The sequence below is a fragment of the Erythranthe guttata genome, chromosome 8 (genome assembly GCF_056151865.1).
Source record: "Erythranthe guttata isolate IM_541 chromosome 8, IM_541, whole genome shotgun sequence".
Classification (NCBI taxonomy): domain Eukaryota; kingdom Viridiplantae; phylum Streptophyta; class Magnoliopsida; order Lamiales; family Phrymaceae; genus Erythranthe; species Erythranthe guttata.
This window is the reverse complement of record NC_142540.1, coordinates 21,051,248-21,069,592: the sequence shown is the minus strand read 5'-3', so window position 1 is coordinate 21,069,592 and position 18,345 is coordinate 21,051,248. Positions and strand designations below refer to the sequence as shown.

The 18,345-nt window shown below is 32.1% G+C and overlaps 1 protein-coding gene and 1 long non-coding RNA gene across 2 annotated transcripts; both read right to left on the bottom strand.

The window, feature by feature from the left end:
- Positions 1-6,078: 6,078 nt before the first annotated feature.
- LOC105970339 (2-oxoglutarate-dependent dioxygenase DAO) lies at positions 6,079-7,532 on the bottom strand. The gene is made up of 3 exons (XM_012995148.2): positions 7,119-7,532; positions 6,642-6,960; positions 6,079-6,434 (listed from the first exon to the last, which is right to left on the bottom strand). The coding sequence occupies exons 1-3, from the start codon at positions 7,448-7,450 to the stop codon at positions 6,183-6,185; spliced, it is 903 nt and encodes a 300-aa protein (XP_012850602.2). The 5' UTR covers positions 7,451-7,532; the 3' UTR covers positions 6,079-6,182.
- Positions 7,533-8,808: 1,276 nt separating this feature from the next.
- Positions 8,809-10,287, bottom strand: LOC105953236 (uncharacterized). The gene is made up of 2 exons (XR_001172409.2): positions 9,939-10,287; positions 8,809-9,068 (listed from the first exon to the last, which is right to left on the bottom strand). It is a non-coding gene; the product is annotated as an uncharacterized LOC105953236 (long non-coding RNA).
- Between the last annotated feature and the right edge of the window lie 8,058 nt (positions 10,288-18,345).

The following is an 18,345-nucleotide window of genomic DNA, read 5'->3' as shown; positions in this document are numbered from 1 at the left end:
CATCTCCCTATTAATGAAAGGTTTAAGGGGTTTTCTCAAAGAACCCATTTATCAAATTATTTAGTTGTGTTTCCAAATGCTTTTCAAAGGTGGAAGTTTGGAGTTTTTATAGAAATTTGAGTAAGGGGCTATTACAAATAAGTCTATCATGAGCTACTTATTCATAAAGATGATTAGACCAAAAATTGTTTTACAAAAAAGTCGAGACAAAGTCCAGAGGTGTGTAAAAGATTAAAATACCCCTCATATTCTAATATATGCTCTAATTTCATCTATTTAATCCAATTTAACCTCAATTTGACCCTGAATTTCATCAAATATTCAATTCTGACCCATCCAAATTTTGACCGTCGTCGCCGTTTTTTTAATTGTTTTTTCTTGAACATTTTTTGGGTCCCGTAAAAAACAGTAATATTATTGTGGTTGACCGTAATTTTACTGTCAACCACAAATAATATTACAATAGGAGAAAGTAATATTATTACATTGACCAGTCAACAAAATCAAACAAAATAAAAGCCAAAAAAATATTGATGTGATTGACAGTAATATTATTGTATTTATAGTAATTTTACTTTCAACCACGGTAATATTGCAATTGTAGACAGTAATATTATTACGTTGGCCCGTCAACAAATCAAACAAGTTAGAAAAACCAAAAATTAATAATAATATTGTTGTGGTTGACAGTAATATTATTATTATATACAATAATTTTACTATCAACGACAGTAATATTACTGTCACCGGATTGCAGAAAAAAAAAGCATAAACATTTTTCCAAAAATAAAAAGTTCATATATCTTTAACACGCTCCCCCTTCTTCATCTTTCGATAATCTTCTACGTTTATATATCACTTCTGCTCACTCCAATAATTCTGTAAATAAAGATGCGTTTCTCTTGGCTAGCGATCTGCCCTATTAAGATTACTAGTTCACCCTTAATTATGTAGCTAATGACTTCAAATTATCGTTATCGAGAAATCTTTCATCAACTACTACTAATTAAAACATGATTATTGCTATCGAGAAATCTTCTTTAATTAATAAAGTATTTTGAATTTCTAAAATAACAGAGTTTATAAACAATTCACATATAATAACATATGATATCGAAAGAACCAAATACTGTTATAAATTAAATAATTAATTAAGGAGTAAGAAATAATCCAATTTAATCTAATTCGATATAGAGAAGCAAACGAGGCCTTAATGTGATTCTCATTGTATAAGTTTACCATATTTGCTAAACTAAAATAAGAACAACTCTTTCATCGACATAGGAGTTCAACAGAAGGTATACTACTCCATGAAAATTACTCAAAAATTCATTCAAGTTAGACTAAAATTACAAATACTTCATTAAAGAATAACAAATAGTACAATTACAAAAGATTACATGGCAAATATTGAATATTGCCAAAATTGAAAAATCCTTATTTCAAACATCGAGTACGAGATGCTTCGAGACAATTGAAGAAAAAATTCAGGATTTTCGAGAACAAGGAAATCACAAACCTTGAGGAATCCAAAAATTGAAAAACCCTATCATGTTCGAAATACCATACATACATCAATAAACAATTCCAATAACATGATATAAAAAAAAATAAAAAAAATCACAAACGTTGAGGAATCGAATGAATCTCGCACGAATACAGATCGAGTATTACTCCGTAGTATAGAATTTTTCCAATAACATGATAGAAAAAAAAAATCACAAACCTTGAGGAATCGAATGAATCTCGCACGAATACAGATCGAGTATTACTCCATAGTATAGAATTTTGCTGTTCTTTTTATTGATCATCACATCCCATAAACCGGCACAGGCCGCACCGATAGAGAATCAGGGGCCAGTGACGGTTTGTGGGATGTATGGCCAATAGAACAGCCATAATTGTATCGATCATCTATAATAAATTTGATTAGTAGGTTATTCCATCATAGAGGTACCCTATTTATAATCAAATATATAAGTCTAGTTACAATCTAACTAGGACTCCTAGTCTAAATATAACTCTATAATAATAGCAATAATTTAATTATCTTTGCACGAAAAGAAACTTCCATCGAATTCTAGATTGCTTTAACTTGGTTTGCGCCATACATAATTACGTATTACAAATACATAATTATATTATGAAGGGATTTTTGTGCATAATTATAATTACGTATTCCATCTTTATATCTCTTTTACGAATAAACCCATTCATTTATTATTTATTATAAATAAAGGAAACATTCATGTATATGTCATATTACCCTCAATTCGTAATTGTAATCTTAATTTAATCAATTTTGTTCACAAAAATCTAAGTTTGACCACAAAAATTCAATTTTGACTTTTTTCTTTCAAATTTTTTTTTGCCGCCGGATTCCGGCGTTGACCTTTTTTCTTTTTCTTTTTTTTTTCTCTTCCGATTTTTTTCGCCAGTTTCCCGCGTTGACTTTTTTTAGTGTTTTTTATGTTTTTTTTTTCTTTTTACGTCCGCCGCGAAACGTTGACCGTAATTGTGCTGTCACTGACAGTAAATTAACGTAATTATACTGTCAATGACAATTAATTAACGTAATTGTACTACCGTTGACAATACATTTATGTAATTGTTCTGTCGTTGACAGTAAATTAAAGTAATATTATTATTTTTTATTATTTTTTATTTTTTTTATTTTGTTTGATTTGTTAACAAGTCAACGTAATTATATTACTGTTGTTGACAGTAAACTAACTGTAAAGACAATAATATTACTGCCAACAACATCAATTTTATTATTTTTTTTGGATTTTTTGTTTTGTTTGAGTTTTTCACGGAGTAACGTAATAATATTACTGTCTATTATTATAATTTTACTGTAAACACAATAATATTACTGAGGTTGACGGTAATATTACTGTTGTTATAGTAATATTGTTGTCAACCACATCAATATTATTATTTTGTTTGGATTTTTTTGTTTGTTTGAGTTATTCACGGAGTAAAGTAATAATATTACTGTATATTATTGTAATATTATTGTGGTTGACGGTAATATTACTGTTGTTATAGTAATATTACTGTGACTCACAGTAATATTAATTCTTTTGGCCTTTTATTATGTTTACATTTGTTGAACAGTCAACATAGTAATATTACTCTATTACACAATAACAATGAGTTTTGTTGTGTTAAGATTATTGTGCTAGAGATTAATGTAGCAATATTACTGTGCTAAAATATAGTTTAGTTAACTTTACTGTGTTTAACAGTAATATAGTTAATATTACTGTCAATCACAGCAATATTGTTGTTTAAACGAAAAAAAATGTTACAGAAAGAAAGAAGAAAAAAATCGAAAAAGTCAACGCCGAAGAACGGCGAAAAAATCCGGAAGAAAAAAAATTGAAAAGCAAAAAAAAATTTGAAAAAAAATTTTGGGTCAAAATTGAATAATTTGTGAAATTTGGGGTCAAATTGAGGTTAAATTAAATTAATGATGAAATTGGAGCATATTAAAGTATGAGGGACCCATGTATGGACTGAGTTTTTTGTCTGAATCTCTTTATGAATAATTATCTATTGATGGGCTTATTTGTAATGACCCTTATTATAAATATATAATTAATTCTCTCAAAAAAATAATCAAAAAAGAAGTGTACAATAAATATTTTAGTCCAAAAAACAACAAAAAAACAACACTAGAAAGATATGACATGCTTGGTTAAAAGGGCAAATGACAAATAGGCCCATAATATGGACATTTAATTCAAAAATGGACATTCAATTTTTTTTTTTTTTGCAAATATTTCCAGCTCATTCAAACTTATTTGTAAATAAGGAAAACTCTTTTATATATACCAAAATTACCTCAATTCATTGAAACCGAATTCAACTCCAATTTCATGATTTACACCCCCAATTTAGCCAAATTTCACCAATTAACCAATTTTGACGATAATTTCAATTTTGACCCGCCACCACCGGAGACCGCCGGTGACCGCCGAGTCTCTGGCGTTGACTTTTTTTTTTTCTTAAAAAAGTATTTTAATTAATATTAGTGCATTGGTGTTGGGTGTAATACCTACATGCAAGTGCACGTATCGTACAAGTAATAACGTGGACAATTAAGTCCGGATATCAATCTCATAGAGAATATTTAATTATTTAATCATAGACACTAAACCCTAGCAATTATTATCAAGCCCACCCTACACAGTCGACTTTAGAGAGAATTAACTAAATTAAAATAAACTAAATTAAAGCAAATTAAAAGAACAAAAGCAAGAAAGCAATTAAAAGCGAAGATTTAACAAGAGAAAACAAGCGTAGGATTTTATTCTAAAATCTTCTCCTTATGTGATTATTACTCCCCCACATAGGATTTTGTTTTTTTCTCTTTTTCCTAATTCAGTATTAAAATATCCCAATCGGGATTGAACCAATTCCCTAATACCGATCCCGTATTTCTTTATAATCCTAATTCCGAATCCCGTAATCCCGAATTCCCGAATTTTTAGTCCCAAATAGTAAAATTCCGATCGGGACGGGACGGGATCCCGAATCCTGATCCCAAATGCCCAGCCCTACATTTGCCCTTGTTAAAAATCTGAGGAAAAAAAACGAAAATAACCAAGTGGAGTTGTAGTAATAAGAAAAGAGGGAAGAAGTAGAATACATGAAATTCAAATTAGGAATCTTTTCATCTGAGGCGGGCTCATCTTTCAGTTGAGGCGAGCTCACCATCTTACTTTCTCCAGACCAGCTCTCCTGTGATCTCCCAAGCCCACCTTAAGGGCTCATTCGGGCCCCTAATTCATACACACTCCTCCAGTCGAGCTTGAGTTTTTCCTTTTCCGGCTCGCTTTCTTGGCCCAACCCAAGCTTTGCCAAAATGACCCATCAACAATTATTAATTTATATATTATATGTGACTTCTTAAATTTTTTGAATGCGTATTATCTTATAAATTTAACGACTTATTAATTTAGCATATCGTCCCTGACTCGGACCGAAAAAAATAATATTTAAACAAGATTATTAATTTAACAAAGTAATTATAGAGAAAAATGTTGTGATTTTATTATTAGAACACAATAATACATGCATCCTCATCTCAAGAACACCATTAACCACCATCACTCTCACCATTATCACACCATAAGCACCATTACTCCCATCATTATCACATCATCATATCAATTGATGACCCCATTATGGTCTTGTAACTCATGACCTTTGAGAGATCTTTCTAGTATTATATATAGGACACCGTGTAATGTATTTTGGACACAGAGGAATAAAACAATTGTTTCTCTATATATTGCTATCTCAATTCCCTGTTCTTTTCTCTATTAATTTCTCAAGAATAACATATTGGCTATGTTTGGTAAGCTTTTTGAATTCTTTTCACACTTTTCCCAAAATAAAATTATCTTTCTACAATATTTTCAAAAAAAATTCCCAAAAACAATTCAAATATTTATCTCTCTAACAAACATGATTTGACCGCTACAGTGAAAATTGTCTTCACTAAAATACAAACTAAAATCACTTTATTTTTCAAATTCTTCTTCCAAAATACATTTTCCCAACACCTTTCAGACATGATTTGACTTGCTACAGTACAAATTGTCTCCTCTCAAAACACAAACAAACTTTATTTTATATCCAAATTCTTCTCCTAAAACATCTTTCTCGAGAATAAAATGGAAATGTAAGCCCAAAAGCTTACCAAACATAGCCATTATATTTTTGGCTGTCCTAATCATTATGCTATACGAATTAGGAAATTAAATAAATCAAAAATACTAAATAAATTCATTGCATAAGCAGGCGGAGAATAATACAAATATCGTGTGGACCGAATTTTGTAATAAACTATGAAAAAAATTAACACCAATCAATAATACATACTCATAGGGATAATTTATTTAATAAAATGAATGTATTAAAAAACTTCCCATATGGCACTTTGTCAAGTGTCAATAATCAATATCATCGGCCTAAATGTAAGGACTAATAAAAAGCCACGGCGGAAAGAGACAAATATAAATTCATTCAACAACAGTAAAGCCGACACCAAAAGACACAGTACTAGGTTTATGCCAATATAATAGTTACTAAAATAAACAATAAGCATTAAACAAATAATGCAATTCAATAGTTCACCACTTTATTATTTTTATTTTTATTTTTATTTTTCACGAACTCTCGACGAGGAAAAATTTGAGGGCTCCTCCAGTTGGCGATTGTGTGGAACTTCGTAGCTTTCTGTAGTCTTCGAAGTCGAAAGGTAAGTAGCGGCGAGGGTGGCCGGAATCCACCAACTGCGGCGGCGCTTCCACTTTCACGTCTTTAGGCGCCAAAACGAATAGGGCGATGGAGACACGAATCTTCGGCTCGTAGCACTGAACTCGATGCTTCACATTGCAAAACCTTCCGTTGCTCCACACCTAGAAATTAAATTTAACAATATTAGATTGGTAATTCACCCCATTGAAATTACTCTTGTGAGTTTTTATCTTTTCTTTCTTCACTCCATTAATTTGTCACTAATGTAGGGCCATAAAAACCGAAATTTATTCTTCATTGAAATATATTTCGTTTTCGTTACTAAAAATGACACGTAAAACGATGAACTTAAAAAAAAAATCGTATACCTTAGCAACATCTCCAACATTGACAACAAGAGTTTCGGGAATCGGATCAACAGAGACTAACTCTCCCGTAATCTCGTCCACGGCCTCAAGACCGTTCACAATCTCATCGTCTTGAAGAATAGTGAGAAATCCAGGGTCGGTATGCATAACTGCACCGGTTAAACCCACAGTTTCAGGGGCATAATTGTACTTGTTCATCTTCAACTGGCACGGCCATTCCTTGAAGAGCTCTCCACCTAACCCCAACCCCTCCATCAGCTTACTTCCAATGATCTGTGCTAGATCAAAAAGGGCAAAAGCGTACTTGTCCAAAATATCCCTGCATATATATATTATCAAAGTTTAACTGGATCAGTCCTGAGATTTCGGTGGCCCTAAGCATTAAATTAATTTAACTATAAAAAATGAATTATTTCAGAAACTAAAATCGAATCAGAAATCAGAATTCATGTAACAATTTCGGAAAGCAGAAACGACCTTTGATGAGGAGAGGCGTCGATCTGAGAGCAGAAATCGTGGACCGCTCCAGGCGATGCCATGTCGTATAAACTGAGGCCCTCGAAATACGGGCTAGCCATGTTGGGTGGGGTGTAACCTTTTCCGGGCTCCGGGTGAGAATTCCTCTCCTTGATTTCCATCGGAAGATCCATTAGGGACCGCGTTACCATCTTCATTTCCGACATAAGTTCGATCGGAACTCCGTGGTTAACGAGCCGGAAGCAACCCCATTCTTCGCAGGCTTTCACCATTTTCTCAGCTACACTCGAGAAATCTTGCATGTCAATTATTGGAATTGATTTCTTGGCCATTTTATTTATTTTTTATCTCTCTAAATTGTATTTTCTTTGGTCAATTAAGAATTGTAGAAGTTGGTGTGCTCTCTTTGTGCATGCGAGTGCTTGGTTTTATAGTGGGATTTAGCAGCTTCCGTCGTCCGTGACTTCATTAACTAATGATGACCAAATCAAAGATTCAAAATTAAAACACCATTTTTTTTCCGCCGGTCACCGAGCGTAATTGATTTATTTTTTTTTTATTATTTTTCAAATTAATTTTTTTTTTTTACAAATATGTCATAGGGTTTCTTAGGTTACTCTAGCATCACTTTCTTTTATATATAAGATTAATGTGTACGTGCACCATTTATATTTGATATTTACAGTACAATTAGTGGTGAGTCCTGGAATTTGCTACAGATGATTTAAATTTTGGGGTCCACCATTGCCCATGCGTGGATTTCTGATCAACAGTGTCGAATCCAGAATTTTATAATTTGAAAGTTTTTTTAAATTCAAAATAGTAAAAATACATATAACACTTAACAAAATGATATAATTAAAAGTTAACGGGAATTCAAGGACAGCGCCCCTATTTAAAAAATTAAATCAAACAATAATATTATACACATAAATACAAATATATTTCAAATTTTAACAAGATCATTTTGACAATTTAGGGATTTTAAAAAGAAAAATAGAAAGATTTTGAGAAAAAGTTGCATTGAAAATGTTAAAGTGGTGTGTAAAAGTTGAATACTTTGGGAAATAGTAGTGGTTCTGAAGTTTGAACCATGCATATGAATTCCCTTGCCATTCAGGCTACCATTTAGTATATGTAAATATATTGGGTCCATTTGATATACACCCCTCATATGGAAAATATATAGGCATAGGTCCACCCCTAAAAATCTTTCTTTGAGATACACCCCTGGAGAGGCAAAAGTACTATTGTGCCCTTATTTGCAATTTTCGCCTAACTGCATTCAGCATTTTCACCAACTGCATTTATCATTTTGAATCTGCATTTAATATTTTTGTACTGCATATATCATAATTTTTAATTTAATATTTTTTTATTCCTGTACATATATTGTAACTTTTTTTTATTAGTAGTATATTTTTTTATAAAATATTTTTTTTTAATATTTCAATTTTTTTAATATTTCGATTTTTTTAATATTTCGATTTTTTCAATATTTCAATTTTTTTAATTTTTTTAATTTTTTTTTTAATTTTTTTAATTTTTTTTATTTATTTTTTTAATTTTTTTTTATTAATTCAAATTTTAGTAAAATTCCTGAACTGAAAGTATAGTTATATATAGTCATGTATTCTCTTTTTACCCCAAAATTCATCTACACTAATGAATAAAATTCACAATTTAGATCTTGATATTATAAATCAACTAACAAATAAAAAATAAAAAAAATACAATCACATGCATATATTCTTCAAACATGAACACATTAAAAAACCTATAACATACATATAACTATATGTTACTACAGGTGACTATAGTTATCTACAATTATCTATATTAATATATAGTGACATAAAGTCTAGACTACTGTAGCATGAATCCAACTTCATTAGGCACTTCATCGCATCTTATTCCCTGCATATCATAAAAGCATAATAAAAGCAAAACCTGCGACAAAAAAATACGAGTTAAAGAGCCAAATGGAACATGCGAGTTAGATTGTATGAAAAATACAAAAAAACATAATTTTTTTTTGTTGATAAATTTACTTAACTGAAATCGAATACAAATGACTATAGTATACTACAAATTCTATAGTCATGTATAGTAATATGTAGCCATGACTATATATGACTACATATGACTGTAATATATGACTACATATGACTGTAATATATGACTACATATGACTGTAATATATGACTATATATGACTGTAATATATGACTATATATGACTACATATGACTGTAATATATGACTATATATGACTGTAATATATGACTATATATGACTACATATGACTGTAATATATGACTATATATGACTGTAATATATGACTACATATGACTACATATGACTGTATATGACTAAATATAATTGTATATTCACCTGACTCAAATCACCCATTTAAACATTTACATTATAAATCAACTCATAACCAACAAAATAAAAGTTACAGATTAGCTACCTTAGCCAAAAAGCTACAAATCTCCCAATCATTGCCCCAAAAATCAAAACAAAAACACCAAAAATTCAAACTCAATGCCACTAATTGTTACGAAATAAAAAATATTTATGACAAAAATCATTTATAACAAAAATAAACAACATAAGAATCAAACGAAATAAAAAATCAAATTAATCCAAAGAAAAATATTTTAATATTAATTATTCACAGATCTTAAAAAATAGTAGATCTAATTTTAAAAATAATAGTAGATCTAATAATGAGACAGCTAATTAATTAAATCAAAATGATAATAATGTGAGGATCTGATCTGAGGAGAATAATGAATAATACAGAAGAAGAAAGTGACCTGTGTTGATCTTTGTGGTTGGATTTGAGAGTGTATTTGCGGAGCGGCGGCAACGCTGCGAGGTAGGGGAGTGGCGACGGCGGCGTTGCGAGGTAGCGGAGCGGCAACAACGGCGCAGCGAGGTGGGGGAGCAACGGCGGCGGCACAACGAGGTGGGGGAGCAGCGGCGGCGGTGCAACGAGGGGAGGGAACAGCGGCGGCGACGGTGGACTGTGGGTAGAGCGAGAGTTAGAGAGAGATGAAGAGAGAGAGAGAGAGAAAGGGAGAAAGAGAGAGAGGGGGGATAAATGTCGGCTGATAGATGTGGGAGTGGGAGTGGGAGAAAAGGCTAGGGAGTTAGGGTTTGAATGAAATTAAAAGGGTAAAATAGGTATTTTAATTTATCTAGGGGGGTCTATCAAATTAAGATTAGAATTTGGGTTTTTGACTAGGAAAGATAAATCAATAGGACTTATCCATATATATTTTCAAAACTAGGGGATTATCCCTCATTTCCCCAAATATATTTAGTCCCTTTGTCATCACATCGAACTATATATATAAATAAATAAATAAATAGGGAATATATATATATATATATATATATATATATATATATATATATTAAACTAAGAGTGTGCAGTTGTACACCCAGGGGCGGTACTTCATAGGCGGGGGGGGGGGGGGGGGGGGGGGGGGGGGCAGTTGACCCCCAAGAAAAAAAAAAAAAATTCTTTTGCTGTTTTGGCATAATAATTTTTGAATATTACTTTTGGCCCCCTCAAAGGTTTTGTAAATATGTATCTTAACTCTTAATTTTTTTTTGTTTATTCTCCACAATTTTATATAAATTATAGATATATATTATATTTAATATAAAAATATAAAATAAAATGGTTTAAACTTGTACTATTTTAAATAAAATTTATGAATATTTACTTATCGATCTTTAATTTTTTATATCAATGTCACTAAAAAATAATACGATACGTGCCATAAATCCCATTAAGTGCAATATATTATTAGAATAATTTAGATTTTCTTGTCATACTTGAAATATGATAAAATTATACATATATATATATATATATATATATATATATATATATATATATATATATATATTATTTTAATTAAAACTTCGCAGTATAAACCTATTTTTTTAATGTCTTGTGAACCTAAAATTTCTAATCCTGGTTCCGCCCCTGTGTACACCGGTAGGCATGAATGAATCTGCCACTGACGACTGAATACAACCACGACTTTGTTTTTGTCGGCTCAATCAAAAGCTAAGAGCCTTTGGGGTGTTCCCTCGCCCGTTAAACCGATCGAATCGAATCGAAAAATCGGTACGTGCCAAATATATTGAACCAAAAACTAGGTTTGGTATTTGGTAAAGAACTTTTGGAATTACATTATTCTACGGTATTGATGCTGGTATTGCACTGTACTGAATATTAAAATATTTAACAAATATTTATTTTCTTTTGTTTTAAATTTGTCAAGGTTATAACAAATTATAAACTACTATTATATTTGATAATATTTTGTTATTTACAGATTAATCTTTATAGATAATCACTTTTTGCTTTTAAGGCCAAAAATTGAAATTGAAATTGAAATTCAAATTCATGAATCAATTATTTAAATATATATACTTTTCAAAATTGAATTAGGTGTCAAAATTGGTAAATTGGGTCTACATTATGGGATTGAGATATTTGCAAGAATAAAAAAAAAAGTAGGATATCCCTATTTTAAGTAAATATATTGTGGTGCTTTTCTTTTTTTTTTTTTTTTTTTTTTTTTTTTTTTTTTGCAATTCACCCTAAATAAAATGGGCTTATTGTAACTAATAGTAATACTTTTTTTTCCTCCTTATAATGTATTATAAAAATATAAAAATTATGAGTTGTAGTAATTCTTAAAAAGTTAATGACTCGGCTGGGTTCATAAGCTTATACACATTTACTTGAGTTTAAGCTGGGACTCTTCAAATAAATTAACAAGTTAATCATATGAACTCGATTTATTTCTATTTTTTTAATAAAAACTCATTGATTATTTTTTTAATTCTTTTTTATTTCACTTGAAAGAAACACGTGGCACCAGTAACTAATTAAATTATTTTTGTTGTCACTTTCCGTGATATGTTTTTCTAATTTACTTTGTTGCATCACCCAATCTATGATTCTTTGTCGAATTTCTGTATTCCCACACAAGGCAAATGAATTGTCAAAGTTAGTTACCTTAATTAAGTAGAAAGCTTTTAAAAATAAATAATATAAATAATAATAATAATAATAATATTAATAATGTTAATAATAATAATAATTAGAAAGCAAATGAGATCAATGAGAATGTGCGTATTTCCTCCTAGGGCCTTCTTCTAGAGAAACTGAGATCGTCGCTAATCCCCACAAATTTAATTATGAAACTGGGGCAGTTAGCTAAATGTTTGGTTTAAGATGGTATTTGCAAAATTTTATTTTAAAAGCAAAAGTTAGTGATTGTAAGTTTGAAATTAAGTGATTATTTTTTAAAATTGGTGGTGTTTGCGAATTCGGTGGAATATCAACAAAAATAGATTAAGCAGTAACATGAGTATTTTTAAAATTAGGGCAAATGGCAAATAGGCCCATGACCAGGGCACTTAATTAAAAGAGTGACATCCAACTTTCTTGTCTTTCAAATAAATTCAGTTCATTCAAATTTATTTGCAAATAAGGAAAATTGTTTTATATATACCAAAATTACCCCTAATTCATTGAAACTCAATTCAACTCCAATTTCATGATTTACACCATAATTTAGCCCAATTTAACCAATTAACCAATTTTAACCACAATTTCAATTTGACCCCAATTTTGACCCGCCACCACCGGAGACCGCCGACGTTGATTTTTTTTTTTTTTTTTTTGTTTTTTCTTAAAAAAAATATTTTAATTAATATTACAGTCTTGGGTACAGCAGTTATTTAACTGTCAGAGACAGTAATTTAATTAACTGTTAATTGACTTTTTTTTCTTAAAAAAATATTTTAATTAATATTACTGTCTTGGCTGCTAAATTACTGTTTTTAGCAGTTATTTAACTGTCGGAGACAGTAATTTAACTATTAATTGACTCTTTTTTTTCTTAAAAAAGTATTTTAATTAATATTACTGTCTTGGCTAATTACTGTCTCAAGCTGTTATTTAATTGTCGGAGATAGTAACTTAACTGTTAATTGATTTTTTCTTTTTTAACTTTTTTTTCTTAAAAAAAAATATTTTAATTAATATTACTGTCTTGACTGCTAAATTACTGTCTCCAAAAGTAATTTAACTGTCTGAGACAGTAATACTGTATTAATTAAATTCATCATCTTGGACTGCATTTATGTTGTGTTCGACTGTAATATTACTGTCTCCGACCGTAATGCAATAATATTACTATTTGGGACAGTAATATTAGGAATATTACTGTTCGGAAAAATAATATTCATAATATTACTGTCCCAGTAATATTACTATCTGAGACAGTAATTTAGCAAACAATAATATTAATTAAAATATTTTTTTCTAAGAAAAACAAAATTTCGAAAAAAAGTAAAAGAAAAAAAGAGTCAACGCTGGAGACCGGCGGTCAACGGCAGTTGACCGGCGGTCAACGGCAGTTGACCGGCCGGAAAAAAAAATCAGAACTTTTTTTTTTCAAAAACGAAAAAAAAAGTCAACGCCGGAATCTGGGCGGAAAAAAAATTCAGAAAAAAATTATTTTCTAAGAAAAAAAATTCAAAATATTATTAAAATGGGGGTTAATGTGAGACATTTGTTTAAATTCGAGGTAAATGTGTAATATTAAGGAAGTTATGGTATAATGGATGGAATTGATAAAAATTATATTATGAGGGTATTTTAGACTAAAGACATGGGGATGAGTTTATTTGAAAGACTGTTTTTGTGGACCAATGTGCATTTAAGTCCTTTGTCATGTGCCTATTTGTCATTCGTCCATAAAATTATAACTTAAAACAAAATATTTTTTAGAGACGTAAACGCAAAAGTTTATTTTGCAAACACCTAAAAACAAATTATAAGCAGAAAAAAAATTCATAATTTAGTTTTAAAAGTTCTTGCAAACACCACCTAAATTAAACTCCATTATCACTTTTGTTTAACAATAACAATCCAACATTTTATCAGCTAGAACAGCAGGATAGGTGCGGCGGCGCATTTGGTGTCCCGGTGCGAGAATTTAAATGATACCCTTAATATGAGGGTTCGAAGATAGCGCCCCGAATTTTATTTATATCTAATGACATAATATAAATAAACAAGTGAAGATTAAACATTTCTTTATTTTCAAAACAATTAAAAAGAGTAAACTTTTCAGACTCCATATGGAGCTCTGGGCGTAAGCCCTGCTCACCCCACCCCCAGGCCAGACCTGGTGAATAGGTCGATCGGCCGCGCCTCTTATATTTATATATAGTTAAATGTTTAATTAATTATACACTAAGTAAATAAATAAAGATTGCTTATAGATGCATTTCGAAAAAAGATTGAATTGTTTCATAAATAAATATTGAAAATTCCGTTCTAACTTAACTTTCACCTATATATGTATCGCCGTCTGGAATCTCAAGTAGTGGTTGGCCTTTTTGTTTCTTTTGGAAAATGTTAGGACTAATTTAGTCAATGAAAGAGATGTATTACATTATTAAATTCTTTTGATTTCTAGGTAATTAGTTAACAAGATTTGTGACATCATCGAAGTTAATTATTATAGTAATCGCAATTAAATAATACGAATCCCTTTATTATGTTCGTTGGTCGGATGAGAAAATCTGAGGTCTGGATGCTTCCTTTCGTATTCTAACTCTGCATACTTTAACTCAACAAAACTTAATTAAAACGGTTTAGAACTACTGATTACGTACGTAACCACGTTATTTTCCTTGCGGTTTCGTCTGAATTCGAAAATAGTGGGAACTTCGTCTTCTTGTTAAATCTTCGTCATAAAATCAACGATTGTTAGTGAGAGTTGATTTATGTATCAATTATAATAAATCAAACCTTCTTAGAAGCTTTGAATTTTGAGAACGACAACAATGCCGAATAACTCCATGGAGTTTTACAAATTTTGCGGACCCACGTGCGACCAATTGGCCATTTCTAGGGGTGGAAATCGGACGGAATAGATCGGAAATGTCTTCCTTGGAATATTTTCAATTTTTATCGGAAATTAAAAATATGTTCCAATTTCCGTTCCATAAAAATCGGAATTTCAAAATCCATTTCAATTTCGGAATACCTCGAAATCTGCGGAATTTCGGAATTTCGAAAATTACATTAATACTTAAATTTTTGTTCCAAAATCAAAAATAATGGTAATTTTAGTATTTTTTTCTTCTAATATTTTCATAATTTTACGGCAAAAGGCATGAATCCAAAATAAAAGGTCATAAGATGAAATATAAACACTTGTAAAAACAACATAATCAGCCTATCAAAGCAAACATAGTTCTTGCAAAACATGAATAGAAAAACAATTCAAAAAAAAATATATATATATATATATATATATATATATATATATATATATATATATATATATATATATATATATATATATATATATATATATATATATATATATATATATATATATATATATATATTAATTATTTTAGATTTCGGAAATAAAATCCGACCGAAAATCGGAATTTCCAATAATTTTATATTCCAATTCCGTTCAAAAAATAATCGAAAATCAGAATATCGGAAATCGGAATGAAAAAAAAGTGTTCCAAATACGGATTGTTGATTTATATGCCTATAGAAATCAATTAACCTAAGTTGTAACAGTTAAGTTGTGGAAAGAGTATTTAGTTACAACTGTAAATCTTGTGTTGGCACAGTTATACTCTACTTAAAGTAAATAAACAGAACACAAGAATTAATGTGGTTCAGACACAATTGTGCCCTACATCCACGTGGAGCTGCAAACACGATTTCACTAGGTCAGATTTAAAGTGTACATTAATAGGACTTAATAAAAACACTAAAGACTCCCTCTTTATGTAATATGCTGTTCTTGCACACAACTCGAACTTCGTGTTCCTTCCAACAGCAGCTCCACATCGCGTGCCTAGAACTCCTTTATGGCCTGAACTCCCTTCAGTGACGCGGTTGATCTCTCAAGAGATCTATTCAGCAAATCTGTATATGTTGACACATCCAACGATGGCACAGTTCTGTTCAGCCGAACGTTTCAGCGATTCTTCAAAGCTATGGAGTAATTTTTCTCCCAACAAAAGTGTCACGGTCTTTGTGAGGTGAGGAGCCTTATATAGGCGTGAGATTGGCCTCCAAAGACCTGTCTTCCAAAGGAACCGAATAACTAGGAAATAGAATCCTAGTCAATATCTAGTTCTAATCTAGATAACTATAAAAGATTTCTAACAAGAGTAAAGTACAAGGAAATGAATCTAAGTCCTAAAGAATTACAAAGGTAGGACTCTAAATTTCCAAAATAAACATGGGAACAAATCTTTAGCCAATCTTTACTTCCCAAGTGAGGCGGATTTCTTCCTTGGTGGAAATCTGGCGCCAACAATCTCCCCATTTGCCATAGATTTGGTCAGAACCCATGTTTAACAAGAACTCCCCCTGCATCACATACTGTTAGCACAAAATATCACATACTGTTAGCACAATAGCAGTGCTACATAAGTATTTCCTGCAGTGAGACAAATAAGAGAGAGATATAGTATTAACTCAAAAATAGTTATCAATGCGGATAAAAAGATAACAAATATAGCAGTTAGTTTTAAGATGAAAGACATAAAAACTCAAAAACATAAATCTCTGCTTTAGTAACTAAAGCCAGAGAAGAGATCATCATCATCACGAGAACTGGGCTGTGGAGGAATGAGGAGGGATGCCTGCTTTTTGCCTTTGTCTTTGGTCTTGGTTGAAGCCGCAGGAGTTGGAGTTGTTGCTACTCCCCCTTTCTGACCAGAATGTGCCAAAGTCCGAAGCAGTTGATCCTGAATAGACGCGAGCCCTTGAGCAAGCTGAGCCTGGATAGTCTCCTGAAAACGAGTGAGCTCATCCTTGGTGACCACATCAACTGGCGGCGGAACAGAGGCAAAGACAGTTGGAGCCTTCTTCGCACGAGGGACCGTCTGAACAACAAAAGGATCGACAGGAGGCAGATCAGCAAAATGTTCAGAGAGGACCTTACCATGGATAGTGATAGGACGGCCAGGAGGATCCAACAAAGTGGCATCACGAGTGGGCAGGCCTTGTTTGATCAGAAGCTGATAGATCAGAGAAGGAAATGGCAGATGCTCACGCTCAGTTCGGGAATTGGCTAACACACCAATCTGATTGAAAATCAATTCACCAATATTGATTTTAAGGTCATGAGTGATGCACCATAGAAACTCAGCTTGAGTGGGATTGAGAGTAGCATTGTGAGTAGTGGGAAACCAGTTGGAAATGCCAATTTTAAACAGGACCGAGTACAGCTGAGTCAGCTTGGAAACATGAAAAGCAGACTTTGGACCAGGCCATTTTTTCAAAACTTTGGCAGTGAGAACAGAGGCCAGAGTATCTTTGGAAACAGAGGGTTTGGAAGAAACCTCGTTTGGACATTTATAGAACTCATTAATTAAGGCAGGGGTTACAGAATATAAGGAACCCCTCACATACACTTTCCCATACCCACGAGACCCCTCAACAGAAAACCGATCAGAAAGATTTGCATAGAACTCAACAATGACAGACCGTTCGAAAGGTTGTGCACTCACAATAGTGCCAAGCAACCCTTGAGATTTAAGAAGACGGAAAATCCCAGACAGAGGTAACACAGCCCTAGACAGCACACGCTCAGAAGAGCATGCACGCTTACTCATACTATCCCAATTTTCTTTAGCAAGAGCGGAATAAAAGAGGGATGAGAAACAGTTACCAGCAGAGAGTTGAGAGCCCACAGATGATTCTGAGGATTCAGAACGCAAAGGGTCATCCTCAGGAATAGGCTCAGAGGAAGATGATTGATGACCTCCAGACTCGGAGAGAGGAGTGGAGACAGATAGGCCTTCGTGTTTTCGATTAGAGCGGCGGAGTTGCGCAGGAAACACAACATTGCGGGGGGAAACCTCTGGATCTGAGGGCAGATCATCTTGTGGGGTTGCAGAGAGGCTATCACCGTCAAGAGCAGCTACGCCGGTGTTTACAGGGTCAGGTACATCACTTGTCTTAAGACTCGGTGATGGTGAAGCCACAGGAGTAGAGATAAGGTCCAGATCTGTGGTGACGGGAACAGGAGAGACCTCCACAGCAGTAGGGCGAACTTTCTTCGAGGATTTTCTGGACTTCTTCTCAGCAGGCGAGGCAGATGGAGTGTGGCGTCGTTTCTTGGAGCCCTCAACAGA